Source organism: Pseudocercospora fijiensis (assembly GCF_000340215.1).
Source record: "Pseudocercospora fijiensis CIRAD86 unplaced genomic scaffold MYCFIscaffold_8, whole genome shotgun sequence".
NCBI lineage: Eukaryota > Fungi > Ascomycota > Dothideomycetes > Mycosphaerellales > Mycosphaerellaceae > Pseudocercospora > Pseudocercospora fijiensis.
In genome coordinates, this window is record NW_006921539.1 from 1,742,175 (window position 1) to 1,755,185 (window position 13,011).

Below are 13,011 nucleotides of genomic sequence, written 5' to 3' on the forward strand. Positions count from 1 at the left end.
CGCCATATGACCAGTATGCACAGCAGCAGCTGCCATATCGCCAAATATATCACCCACACAATCGGCAGAGTGTATGTAACGTGGTTCTTGTCACCATAGCCGCCGCCAATGTGTGATATATGGCTTTGAACTGCGTGGATTCTCGAGGGAGGCGGCTCAGCAAAGCATCGTGCCGAGATTGGTATCTTCTGACTCTGTCAGGTCGCGAAAATCGTCGTGAGCGCCCGCGGCAAGTAGACGAACGTGTCTACGGCTTCAAAAGACCGAGTATTGAAATGATTGAGTGACTGGAGTTGGATATATGTGCATGAGGCAAATCTGTCCCTATGCAGGCGAAGCAGCTGACACTGCTGCCAGAGAAAAAGAGGGGCCGCGCGACCCCTTCTCGACTTCATGTCTTCATCTCTCATCTCCGGAACAACATGTCGCAGCACCATGCTCTCGACAGCACTCTCATTATCGCCAACGAGCCTCATACAGCCAAATCTAGTCGTTCAGCAGTATCCGAGTCATCTGTGTGTGCAGACTGAAAATTCTGCTGGGCCCCCCTCACCGCCGTCCTACACCAATATCCATATGCATAGCGCCAACGCAACAGCATTTCAGACGGAGTAAAAACACTCTCGGACTCTTTTTAAGAGGCTCCATCGACGTTTCGCAGACTTAGAAAAAAATTTGGCGGAGGCGCAACATTGCCGTCGGCGCTGGCGTGGGCGAGGGCGAGATGAAAACTTGATAGTCTGGTGGTGTGAAACTGAGTCGATCGCGGCTTCGGACAGCCATGATCTGAGCTTCTGCATTACTCTGTTTATGCACTTTCTTTTTCCGGAATTTTTATATGCTGTCGGCCATATCTGCTGATGCTGATATCTCCTAGCCACCTTCCATGCAGGCATATACTCGAGATAGCGCCACGCAGCGAGCACCCTACAAAGCACGAGGGACATCGAAACGAATCCGCAGAATAGAGAATAGGACGCAATCGACGTTTTGTGTCGCTGCGACGCTGCCTCATCGTGCGTGTCGACCTCGCAAATTCAGCCATCTACCACATGAGCTATGGCCAAATGAAACTCATTTGCAACGAAGGACATGGAACACAGCGTTGCTGGCAAAGCCTAACGAGCGAAGACAAAGCGCGTATGAAGATAGAAGCTCCTTGCGAGGAATCATCATTACCGGACTTGCAACAAACAGCGGGGTTGAGTTCATAAAAAAGATATCACGATGATTAGACATGAACATGGCAATTCGAAAGAGCAGCAAGGGAATTTCGACTCTGTAAATACCACAGCCGGCTGCTGATACGACTACATCACTCAAGCAACATGGTTCAATAAGTTGCACTGAGATGGCACTACATTATATCGCAGTGCCAGTTACGTCAAACATGGATCTCGTGACAGCTAATGTCTCTGACTATACTACTGGCTGCGTCTGGAGACCCACGCGGAGCGCACCTGCATGTCCCATTCGCTTTTGTCTGCTCAGGCTTACAGCTAGCCACAGTTCTGATCTCGAGAATTGTGCACGGTAAGTCCAACGAAAAGCCGCTACAGCTGCTGCATAAGCAGTCCATGGTCTAGAGCCAGAGGTCACCACGATCCACTGTGAAGCTTCATCGAAATGATTTGCGTGCCGTGTTGTAACATGGCAGCTCATAGATCTCTTCAAACCAGCTCATTGCACTTCTTTTTGAGAAGGGATATCATCAGGTGGAAATCGAATAGTGCGCCCAAAATATCTCAGATGGCGCCTTCGTCTTCATTATCGTCGGAAGCTTTGTTCAACCCGAGTCCAAATCCTGCCATGTGGGCTCTTGTGCCACCGAACCCGAGCCCGCCAAAGGCAGGTCTTGAGTCTTCCTCTTCCTCTTCCTCTTCATTACAAGCCCCATTCGCGTTGGCACCGAGACCCGAACTCCCCGAATTGAAGCCCAGTCCAGCGCCAAAGCCCGAGCCACCGATAGAAGGCCGTTCGGGCTCCTCTTCATCTGGTTCGTCCATGTCTTGATCTTTCGGCATCTCTGCTGCACTCTCTCCGTTGGCCCTGAGTGCAAGAGGCGCTTCAATCGCTGGCACCGTTCCCTTACCAGTGCTGACGCCCTTCTCCTTTCACAGCTGCTCGAATTTTTCTGCCGTCTCTTTCAATGCCCGTTGAATTCGCACCTCTTCTTCAGCTAGTCTGATCTTTTCACGTTGAAGATTTTCCATTTCTTGTAGCTTTTGCATGCGTGACGTCCGCATGTCGGAAAGCTGCTTCCTCAAGCGGTCTATAGCTCCATCAAGGGTCGGCAAGGGTGTAATGATAGGCGGCGTCTTCGGTCTTTGGTCAGCTCCTTCTGAATCTGCTGTGTTTCGCGCATATGAGCCATGCTTCGTCTGCGTTGCTTCATATGCGTCTCTACGCTCTCGCTCACTATCGTCCGACTCGTCATCCGTGGCGCCCTCAGCCTCGGCGATTTGCGCTGCCATGTCTTTTCGTCTCTGCCGCTCGGCCTCGGCCTCTGCTTTGCGACCCAGTGATATGCGGCCATCTTCCGTGAATTCGTCGAAGTTCTCCATGATGTCTTCGTCATCGCGGACGAGTCTTGTCTCCGATAAGCCATACTTGTCTTTCGGCTTGAGTACGAGCTTTCCGTGCTCATCTCGCATTACATTTGGGTCCAGGTCTTCTTCGTCTAGATCGGGGTCATCCGGGTCCAAGGAAACATATTCTTCCGCCTGCTGTTCCTTCGCCAGACGTGCTCGCCGCGCCTTCTTCTCGGCAATCTCGGTCGCAGAAGGTATTGCAGAAGAAGCAAAGGACTGCTGATATCGCGCAAGCGAGGATCCAAACTTAGACGACAGATCCAGAGACTGGGTAACTTGCGAAACATCCTCGACATCTGTGCTGGTGGCCGAGCTGAAATTCTGCGGAGTGGAAGGTGTGCTATCCTTTAATTGCTGTAGAGAAGCGGCGCTGTAGCTTGGGCGCTCGTCTTCGTACTCTGCTTCTCGGCGTGGAAGGGTTGTTGCTAGCAGCGAAGATCTTTTCGCAACAGTCTTGTGGACTGCTATTCGCGAAAGGTCCTTGCGCTTCGGCGTTACTACAGCTTCACTGTCCTCGCCATCGTCCACTGCTGAAGGTCCAAAGGACTGTCGGAGAGATGAGGGCTTGCGCGGTTTCGAGTTTGGTCGTTTTACTGCAGAATCTGGAGTCACGTTCGCCGTCAGCGATTGTCGCGAGCTGGGACAGTGTGTCAGAGCTGCTCTGGTCGAAATGCGAAGAAAGCACGTACCTGGTTGCGCCGCCGGCACATCCTCTTCGTCGTCTCCTCCCACTTTGCGCGGCACTCGGCGCGCAGACAACGACTTCTTCATCGTGTTGAACTTCGCTTAAAACGGTTGGATGGTGTGGCGCTGTGCAGAAGTCAAGATCCGGGAGCAACTGTCTTGTCAGCGGCAGTCGGCAACCCAAAATGGACCGAGCCGAGCCCTCCCCTCCCCTGTCAGTGTCAAGCGAACACCGGTGACCGATTTGAGCTTCACCTCACTTCACCTGAAACTGACAAGCGCCAGGTGCCGCCACAGACCACTTTCACGTGCCAAGTCGCTGCCATCATCCGGGCGGCGTTCTTACAGGTAGCAACGATGAACTGGACTTTAGGCGCAATCGATATCGTTTGCACCTCCGATCGGAAGGGCCACTTTACCTGCCCAAATGGGCGCACATTCTTCTTCTCCTGCAGTATCGTCTAGGGACTCATTGGCCCAAAGCGCGTGTTTGGAGCTGGTGGCATCTACCACACCTTCAATTTTGTCTGGCTGGTGGGTGCTTTGCTACCGATCGCGTTCTGAGTGATTTTGAGAGTCTGGCCATCTAAGAAGATACGGTGGATTCACGCGCCTGTTATGTTAGGTGCTCTTGGCTGGCTGCCACCTGCTACACCACTATCGTTCTCCTCATGGGCGGTTGTCGGGTTGATTCTCGACTACTGGATCAGGAGACGCTTCCACGGATGGTGGACTTACTACAACTACCTTACTGCGGCAGCCCTGGGTTGTGGTCATTTGATCGCGACGATTGTTATTTTCCTGGCGATCACGCTCTCTAACGTTACAGTGCCGCAGTGGTAGGGCAATGTCCAAGTATTCGAGAAAATGGATGCCCTGGGAACTGCGATTCGCACAAAAGTAGCTGATGGAGAAACGTTGGGACCAAAGACATGCTAGAATGATGTGCCATATGTAGCGGGTAGTCAGTCTATAGCAGGTCGACGAAATCGGTCTCAATCACTACACACAGGCCCATCGGCAAGACGTTCTAAATTCCAACCAAAACACTGCCATCATGGCGACGGCATTGAGCGAGAGAAAAATCCAAGACTTTATTCGCAGATTATCGCGATGGCATCTCAAGAGCAAACTCGCTACTGGCTAATCACTGGTAAGGCTGATTACCAAAATGCCATTCGTGGGCCAAGCTGATTTTGACCTTTGAATGATAGGCCAAGGATTTTCATGTGTTTCTTCAAATCTTGGCATCGATCGTTGACAAACACGACGCTGTTTTCTCAAAAGGCAAACATTTTGCTGTCTCCGCCGACATACACCCTCTTCCAGGTCCAGCTCGCCTACCACGATCATATTCCTCCATTTCACAATTCATCGATCGCTCCATGTGCTGCTGACAGAATTTTGACCAGCTACTGGTGAATAAGCTCTGTGTCCTCACGGTCCTCATGGTCCTCAGAAATGTTCCTCCATACCGCACTTTTGGAGTTTCGGGATAGGAATGGGATGAGGACAAGATGGGTCGGTTCTCTGATCGAAGTAGTATAAGAGTTACCCTGTGATTGTACTCTTTCTCTTTCAAAGAACCCAAGGAGAAGCCAAGCCACTGTCAAGAAGAATCCAGCTACAATCAGGCAACTTTCAACAACCATACCAAAAGGTGCCAGGCGAACTAAAATGTTCGACTACACCACTACCAGCGGCGCCGCTGTCGCATGGTGGAAATTCCAAGCCCAATCAGCATGCCCAGCTCCACTGTCAAGAGTTGACTCTTCTGTCGCAATCCTTCCTCCACCTTATGAGGAGGTCACTAAGTACTTCGATGGTGTCTCTGGTGGTGTTCAAGAGGACATCAACAACGAAGCTCTCTCAATTTCAACCACACCCGACTACGCAATTTTCGCCGACACACACAGTCGAATGTACTACAACCTCCAATCTGGAGCGGAAGAAAAGATCTATCACAGTCGCGCCGAATACATTTCAGGGCAAAACCGTGTATCATCTCCAATCAACACTCACGGTCACACGTACGACAAACCCCCAAGCGAGGACTTTCCCGAATGGGCGACTTCCGAGTCGGTTCGAAAACTCTACAACTTTAACGACCATATCATTCTCTCTGAGATTTTCGAAGAAGAGAAGAATCTCCTTGCTAGACCGGGACATGTATCATCTCCAGCCATCACTCACGGTCAAACATACAACAACCTCGAAACCGAGGACGTTCCAGAATGGTCGACTTCCGAATCGGATCGAAAACTCTATGAGTTTAACGACCATAAAATTCTCTCTAAGAAATTCGAAAAAGTCAAGGCAAAGTGGTCTTTCAACGCCAAGCTTTCTGAATCTTCTGAAACGTCTGCGGGCTTCTCCGAACATTCTTTCTATCAAAAACTATCGAAATACCTCCCGTTCGCAGGCAACGACTACAAGTCTTACAGGCCCGACGCTTTTAAGGATGGTCGTTTCGGTGCTGCGTCTGAGATGCCGTCTTTGACTAGTGATTCTAGTTCAGTGAATACTGAGAATGAGGACGGGTGTTCGATGGCGACGCCTGGTGCTGAGGAGACTTACCCGTGGGGAGGCCACAGAGATGTGCAGAAGGCATGAAGAAGTCGAATAGTTTGAACACAATGGAATCTTTGGTCTTTGAATCTACATGCCACCAGGCCGAAGTATGCGTCTAGGCGCAATGCGCCGTGTAACGCCGATGAGGTATGATGTAACATATGTACACACCTGATGCTTCAAATCCTCCCTACTTTTCGAAATCGCGCTATCGGTCGACCTCACCTGTGATATTGTTAGCAAGTGTGAATGGCAGAAGAGGGGGGGGGGGGGGGGGGGGACGGATATATACCAAATACGAGATCCATAGTTCCAATGATAGCGACGGCGTCTGCAAGCAAGTGCCCTCTTGATATTTGATCAAAGCATGACAAATGGGCGAAGCCCGGTGCTCGGATTTTGCATCGGTATGGTCGTTCGCTTCCGTCTGACACGACGTAGACACCCATCTCTCCCTTCGGTGCCTCTATGGCAGAGTAGGTTTCGCCTGGTGGGACTGTGTATCCCTTGCTGAAGAGCAGGAAGTGATGAATAAGTGCTTCCATGTTCTCCTTCATGGCAGCTCGTGGCGGCGGTGAGATCTTGTAGTCCTCAAACTTGACTGGGCCAGCTGGCATCTTGTTCAAGCATTGGTGGATGATGCGTAGTGATTGTCTGAACTCCTCCATTCGGCAAAGGTATCGGTCATAGCAGTCACCGTTAACGCCAACTGGAACATCGAACTCAACTTGGTCGTATGCGTCGTATGGCTGCGACTTTCGTACATCCCATGGGATACCAGAACCTCGAAGCATAACACCGGAGAAGGACATGTTCAGAGCGTCAGCGGCTGGGACGACACCAATACCCTTGGTTCTTCCGATCCAAATACGATTATCAGTAAGCATTTCCTCGGTCTCATCGATGCGGTCTCCGAATTGAGTGGCCCACTGGTAAATGTCGTCGAGGAGGCCGACTGGTATATCTTGGGAGACACCACCTGGTCGGACATAGGCTGCGTGGAGACGGGCGCCAGAGACACGTTCGTAGAATTCCTGGACGCAATGTTAGTATAGCAAGTGTGGCGAAACAGGCATTGATCCTCACCATAAGCTTCTCACGCTCCTCGAAACCCCACAAGAAAGGCGTCAGAGCACCAACATCCATAGCGTGGGAGAGGACCGACATGAGATGGTTCAAGATTCGTGTGATTTCTGCAAACATTGTTCGAATCCACTTTGCTCGCTCGGGAATTTCGATGTTCAATAATTTCTCCACAGCCAACGAGAAGCATTGCTCGTTGGTCATCATAGAGACATAGTCCAATCGGTCGAAGTATGGCAGAGCCTGCATATATGTCTTGTACTCAATCAACTTCTCGGTTCCTCTGTGCAGCAGACCGACATGGGGGTCTGCGCGCACAATCTCCTCTCCATTGAGCTCAAGGATTAATCTCAGCACACCGTGAGCTGCTGGATGCTGTGGGCCAAAGTTGACAGTGTAGTGGCGGATCTTTCGTTCTTCGGGAGTCTTTGCTGCCTCATCTGGCTGGATGAAGTTCATCTTTGACGGGTCGACTGGGTGGCCAAAGGACGGATCCACGGGTATCAATCGCGTCGACTGCGGACTCCGTACTTCTCCTGCCTGTCGGATTGGGTTTGGGGGCTGCGGCGCTGTTTCTGAGTGGGTGGCATATCGAGTTGCCGGCGTTGTCGAGAGGGCGCGAAGGGAGGTCGCTGTTCGCTGGGAGGGGTGGAACACCGCTCTTCTGCCGCCATTGGCAGCCAGTCGGGCGAGAGATGCTGCCATTGTGACTGTCGGCATGGCAGATTGGCAGTAGAGCGGAGAGCGGGGAGCGGAGAGCACAGAGTGAAGATGGTGGTATTCTGGATGGCCAATGGGTAGAGCAGCACATTCAATGACGAGAAGACGGATCGGGAGGGAGCCTCGGACCGCAAAGCTCTCGGCTGCGCTGCCGAACATGCCTGTCAACTTTTGTCTGTGAGCCAGGGCCCAGAATAAATTCAAGCTTGAACGTGAACAGTATGCGACAAGCAATCGACATCCGCCAAAATGCCTTCGTGGGCGCCACTGACCGCAGAACAGCTGGAGCAGCGTCGCATCGTCAACATCAACCCTGAGACTGTCACCAATACCGCCTCGACCGATATTCCTGGTCATTATGGCCCCGCGCAAGACGACACATGGAACCTCGAGCGCTTCAGAAATAATCTCCAAGTCGAGTTCCGTCAGAACGAACAATTCAACTCGGCCTTCTCCCTCATTGGCGTAGACGCCAGCATAGCGAATGCATATCGACGAATACTGCTCGCCGAACTGCCCACGCTCGCCATCGAGGATGTCTTCATCTTCGACAACACCAGCATCATCCAGGACGAAGTGCTCGCACACCGACTTGGCTTGATTCCTCTCACTGGTGGCAAAGATGGTCTGCGGTGGATGCACTGGTTCAAGAAGCCTCCACCTCAGTCCGACTACGCAGCTCGAGCACTGTGGGAGCAGGAGCAAGAAGAGTCGGGTGACACTTCGTCATCCGTCAACTCAGACTTCAACACTGTCGTCATGACCCTGAACGTGACGTGCAGGTGGAAGAATAAGGAGGAGGATGGCATTGACGGCAAGAAGGTGGCACAGGAGGGCAGCACAGATCCCACCGAGAAATATGTTAATTCGAATGTCTACGCACACCAGATGACATTTGAGCCGCAAGGAAAGCTACAAAGGGAGTACTTTGGAGGCGAGAATGCCATCCGCCCAGTCAATCCGAACATATTGATCGCAAAGCTGCGACCTGGTCAGACAATCAACGTCAGAATGCACTGCTGCAAAGGCATTGGTGCGGACCACGCCAAGTTCTCTCCTGTAGCCACAGCCTCATATCGCCTACTTCCAGACATCAAAATTACCAAGCCTATCGTCGGCGCAGACGCGAAAGCATTCCAGAAGTGCTTTCCTCGCGGTGTGATCGGTCTCGAGGACGACAAGGAAAGCGGCAGCAAGAAGGCTGTTGTCATTGACCCATACAAGGACACCGTCAGCAGAGAGTGCTTGCGATACGACGAGTTCAAGGACAAGGTCAAGCTTGGCCGTATACGAGATCACTTCATCTTCAGCATTGAGAGCACTGGTCAATTCGACAGCGACGAGCTTTTCATTGATTCTGTGCGGCTTCTTAAGGCCAAGGCCGAGCGTTTCAAGCGTCATTTGCAGTCCGTTGAGGATGGTCGATAGTCGCCTACATGGAATCTTTACTTCTTCTTTTGCATAGCCCTGGCGTTTGAGCATTTCTGGGAGGTAGGCATCTGGCTGGCACGCCACTTACGTCGAACGGTGCAGAGAAAAGGATTGCTACAATACCCATCAAGCGGAATGTACTTATTTTGATACAGCGCCATTCCTGCTTTCGTACGCGATTGCGAAGTAGTTGCCGCTATGCCGAGGCTGGATTACCTGCCAGCCAATCCGACCGCTCGAGGGGGGCCCGTATTTAATACCGCATGCACGGTCTTTTTACCCCCACGCTCGTTGCGAAGGGCAACCTACTGCAGAATACGGAGGTAGGAAGACAGAAATTAGACGAGAAATTGGACGAGAATTTGGACGAGTATAGACGACGATTTTTGATATACGTTTATTCGCGACGTTTTTAAAAAGAAAGATACTAATAGCCTCCGGCGGAAGGGGCAGTGTCTCGCGCAGAATAGTACCCCTGCGCCTCGAGTATACCTTACGGACGGGTCCCCCCTTCCTACGGTCGTAGGCTCCCTTCGGAGGGTCCCCGCCGTCCGACGGTCTCGGCTAGCGGGGGCCCCTACTATTCTTTGCCCCGGGGCGGAGCGGGATCCCGAGGTAGAGGGGGGGGGGGCGACAGCGAGGTCGAATTTCCGGCTAAAATGCCGGAAAGGGACCCCTAACGCGAAATATATATACCGCGTCTACGCGATATATATCGTCCTACGCGTTAAAATTAGCGATAAATAGGGAGGGACAGTACTTACGGTAGCGATAGCGAGGTTAATATAAGAAAGAGGAAGAACGCGACAGGAAGATATATATATATATACCGAGAAGTAAACAAACATCCTGTTTAGGAACGTGGGGGCATGCGGTATTAAATTCGCCTCCCTCGAGGGCTACGTAGTGCTACAGCAATTAGAGTTCGGTTGGCGGCACAGCACATCGTGAGATGAGCTGAACACCCCAGCTCAGGCAGCAACATAACACATCTTGATCTCCCTCGTTCCTAGATCGCTTGGCCGACAATTGACCTTACCACGAGGCTCTGAAGAGTAGCACACCTCCGCAAGATCCAAGTTCTGGGCGACATACCTGTTTTAATCGCAGTCATGAAGAAAGGACCACCATTTGTGAACATCCCCTGCTGCTGGCCATGCTGTTGCTTCAGTCGGAGAGTCGAACAGCAACCAGAGACGGAGCCATCTCAGCTCGAGCAGGCTAGATCGCAAGAAGATCATCCAAGAGACGAGATTCCTGTCAAAGAAGAGACGCTGCCTGAGCTTCCGGAAAAGACGGTCCAGCGCGGTCGCCAGGAGCTGGAAGACCCTCGATCACCAGTCAGCGATGATGCCTCAGTCGCTAGCACGGCTATCAATACGGCGCTGAGATTTCCTTCACCAGCTAGGAGCGAGACTCGACCTAGCCTAGAGACTCTGCCTGAGGATGACCAAAGAGCGGCACCCCCGAGCTATGAAAGTGTTTGGAATGAGAAGAGAAGATATTGAAAAGAAGTCTTCTGCAATAGAAAAAACAGAAGAACATATACACTGTTTGACGCCGGACGATAGTAAGGAATTGGGTCGATTGACGAGTGACTGAGCAATCCCGAGTTCCCCGGTCAACCTTCACCTCCGCAAACAAAAACTAAATTAGCCCGAACAGTTGAGCTCAGCTTGAACACAATGGATCCACGAACTTTCACATGATGGCAAAAAATATTTCTTCCGATGCGGGGAATTGAACTGGACACCGCGTTAGGCTGCCTTCAATCACGCTCAAGTCATGGATCATCACTCACCCCCGGTCTCCGGAATGCTTCTGAGGCCTCATGAGAGGCCTGCTGAGAATCCGAAATGCTAGCCACTGCGCCACAGGTCAGCGAATGTGGCAGCGATGGCGTTCAGTGTGGAAGTTGCCACTTACCTACACCACATCGGATCTTGCCAATTTGATGGAGTGGCGAAGAACATACTCGTACTTGAAAGGGGCAAACACTCTGACCCTGCCTCTTTGCGAGAAGTGCGAGCGAGCGACGTGCAGGCAGCGAGATCATGTCTTGTGTCAGCATTCAAAGACCAGTTGGCCTCCATTTCTAGCAGCAAACAACATAATAATTATCTTGGTCATGACAAGCCTCTTGGTCTCGTCATCGCCACGACCATCGTTCGGTTCCTCGTTCTCAAATGATCAGAAATATGACTACCAACAAACCACGTCCAGAGCCATCTAAACATTCGACCACAGCCTCCGAAGTCCCCCTCCACAAGCACGACTCCAACCTCCCCCTCACTCCCCTTCTCAGACAGCGCGAATCCGCCTTCCGATCACTCTGCGTCCGCTTCATCTTCACAGAATTCTCCATCCGTCGGCCTCCCTACGATGTCAATACTTCTTTCATGGGATCAAGTGCACAAGCTCCGACTCATAACGTTCAAACCTCAAATTCCTACACCACGGTCGGACTTCCAGTAGTCTCATGGCCAAACTTTCCGACTCGTCATGCTCAGTTCGATCCGACCTCAACTCGTCGTGCTATGGAACTCCAAGCTGTGTCGAAATTTATAGAGAAGTTTAGAATGAAGCTCTGGGGTGCCAAAAGGCTGACTGGATGGTATTGGGAGGCGTTGGAGGGGCATCTCAAGGTGCTTCTTTCGCCAGAGGCCAAGGATGAGGTCTGGGAGGAGTTTTGGGAAGGGAGGGATGAGAATGAGAATGAAGGTGGGGATGGGGATGGAAATGGAAATGGGTTGGAAAGGGGAAGAAGGATGACAATCTGAAGTAGGATATTGTGGAATTCGGTTGTGGATGGTCTCTTAGAAGCACCCATCAATGTTGAGACTAAAGCGATGGAGGCGACTGACCATGCGATTGTTCCGATATGGAGCGAAGGTGGTGAAGGCGAACTGTGTTATGAAGCTGAAGTTTCATATTTGAGGTTGGCCTCCTTTCATCCCTGCTTACCAATTCGTAAGCGAAAGCTCAAAAATTGACTCAGGATTTCAACCACATCTCACGTTTCTCCCTTTGCTACACCGTCACGTTGTGAACCAACACAGGACCTCGACAATTCCGCAAATGGCCGCATGCGGTCGTGACGCCGAAGAGCGGACCCGGATCGAGCTGAAAGGCAAGCGCCTCCACCGCCTCTGAATGAACCAAGGAAATGGACGAAGCACGCGAATGGCTCTCCAACGCGTACCAAACGGCACCCAGCATTTCCGATGATCTTATCATTCGAGAGCGTCACCGAGCATGCTCAACCAAAGTTCCGCATGGCAAGATGCAGGAATTTCTACGATGCGAACATCTCAGACTACCCTTGGCATCATATTAGCTGAAGGAGCTGGGACAATGACCGGTGCCAAGAATATCGACAGCAGGAATCCACCGGGCTGAGGCATGTGCGCAGCGCTCAGTAAAGCGATTAGTCAATCAACAACTCCAGCTCGCGTATGGCATAATACTGGCGCAATCGTGGTCTTTGCCGAGCGGGACGCTTACAAGGAACTACTGCTCATCTTGCCGTCTGTCTGGCCGCCCTATTGCGCCTCTTACCATGATTTATGCCATCGGTGAGGAGAGCTTTCCGAAATCAGCTTTCGTATCGTGGCTCGGATTGGAACGATGAGCAATCAGCACTTTCGCAGTCAAGCTAGACGGACTTGAGCCCAACGCGCCTTCTTCTTTGGGTAAACTGCCGCTGCCTCAAGATACGACTGTATACCATATCTTGCACACCTTCCATTCGTGGATAGTGCCATGGTCTGTCAGCTCGGGCTTAGGATATTTCAAGGTAACGATACGAGGCTGTGCCAGCTGCAAGCAACGGCTATCTACGGCGATTTTCAGGTGCTCCGACGATGGCGCCCTAACTAACGACCTTGGCTTTCCATGCAGTTCAGAAGTGTATGGCGTGCCTAGTTGGTAG

General features: G+C 51.6%; 6 protein-coding genes across 6 annotated transcripts; 3 read left to right on the top strand and 3 right to left on the bottom strand.

The window, feature by feature from the left end:
- Window positions 1-1,264: 1,264 nt before the first annotated feature.
- MYCFIDRAFT_212206 (uncharacterized protein) lies at window positions 1,265-2,016 on the bottom strand. The gene has a single exon (XM_007931924.1). The coding sequence runs from the start codon at window positions 2,004-2,006 to the stop codon at window positions 1,746-1,748; it is 261 nt and encodes an 86-aa protein (XP_007930115.1). The 5' UTR covers window positions 2,007-2,016; the 3' UTR covers window positions 1,265-1,745.
- Window positions 2,017-2,114: 98 nt separating this feature from the next.
- MYCFIDRAFT_87356 (uncharacterized protein) lies at window positions 2,115-3,376 on the bottom strand (the record flags this gene model as incomplete). Its single annotated transcript, XM_007931925.1, has 2 exons — window positions 3,281-3,376; window positions 2,115-3,193 (listed from the first exon to the last, which is right to left on the bottom strand). Exons 1-2 carry the CDS (start codon window positions 3,360-3,362, stop codon window positions 2,115-2,117), a joined length of 1,161 nt encoding a protein of 386 aa, XP_007930116.1. The 5' UTR covers window positions 3,363-3,376.
- A 1,576-nt stretch (window positions 3,377-4,952) lies between these two features.
- On the top strand, window positions 4,953-5,888 carry MYCFIDRAFT_79526 (uncharacterized protein; the record flags this gene model as incomplete). The annotated part of the gene is made up of 1 exon (XM_007931926.1): window positions 4,953-5,888. One exon carries the CDS (start codon window positions 4,953-4,955, stop codon window positions 5,886-5,888), a length of 936 nt encoding a protein of 311 aa, XP_007930117.1.
- A 10-nt stretch (window positions 5,889-5,898) lies between these two features.
- Window positions 5,899-7,684, bottom strand: MYCFIDRAFT_167272 (uncharacterized protein). The gene is made up of 3 exons (XM_007931927.1): window positions 6,933-7,684; window positions 6,139-6,880; window positions 5,899-6,071 (listed from the first exon to the last, which is right to left on the bottom strand). Exons 1-3 carry the CDS (start codon window positions 7,647-7,649, stop codon window positions 6,055-6,057), a joined length of 1,476 nt encoding a protein of 491 aa, XP_007930118.1. The 5' UTR covers window positions 7,650-7,684; the 3' UTR covers window positions 5,899-6,054.
- Window positions 7,685-7,880: 196 nt separating this feature from the next.
- Window positions 7,881-9,077, top strand: MYCFIDRAFT_216428 (uncharacterized protein; the record flags this gene model as incomplete). Its single annotated transcript, XM_007931928.1, has 1 exon — window positions 7,881-9,077. Exon 1 carries the CDS (start codon window positions 7,899-7,901, stop codon window positions 9,075-9,077), a length of 1,179 nt encoding a protein of 392 aa, XP_007930119.1. The 5' UTR covers window positions 7,881-7,898.
- A 1,031-nt stretch (window positions 9,078-10,108) lies between these two features.
- MYCFIDRAFT_212208 (uncharacterized protein) lies at window positions 10,109-12,064 on the top strand. The gene is made up of 2 exons (XM_007931929.1): window positions 10,109-11,064; window positions 11,651-12,064. Exon 1 carries the CDS (start codon window positions 10,193-10,195, stop codon window positions 10,586-10,588), a length of 396 nt encoding a protein of 131 aa, XP_007930120.1. The 5' UTR covers window positions 10,109-10,192; the 3' UTR covers window positions 10,589-11,064; window positions 11,651-12,064.
- The last annotated feature ends 947 nt before the right edge of the window (window positions 12,065-13,011 follow it).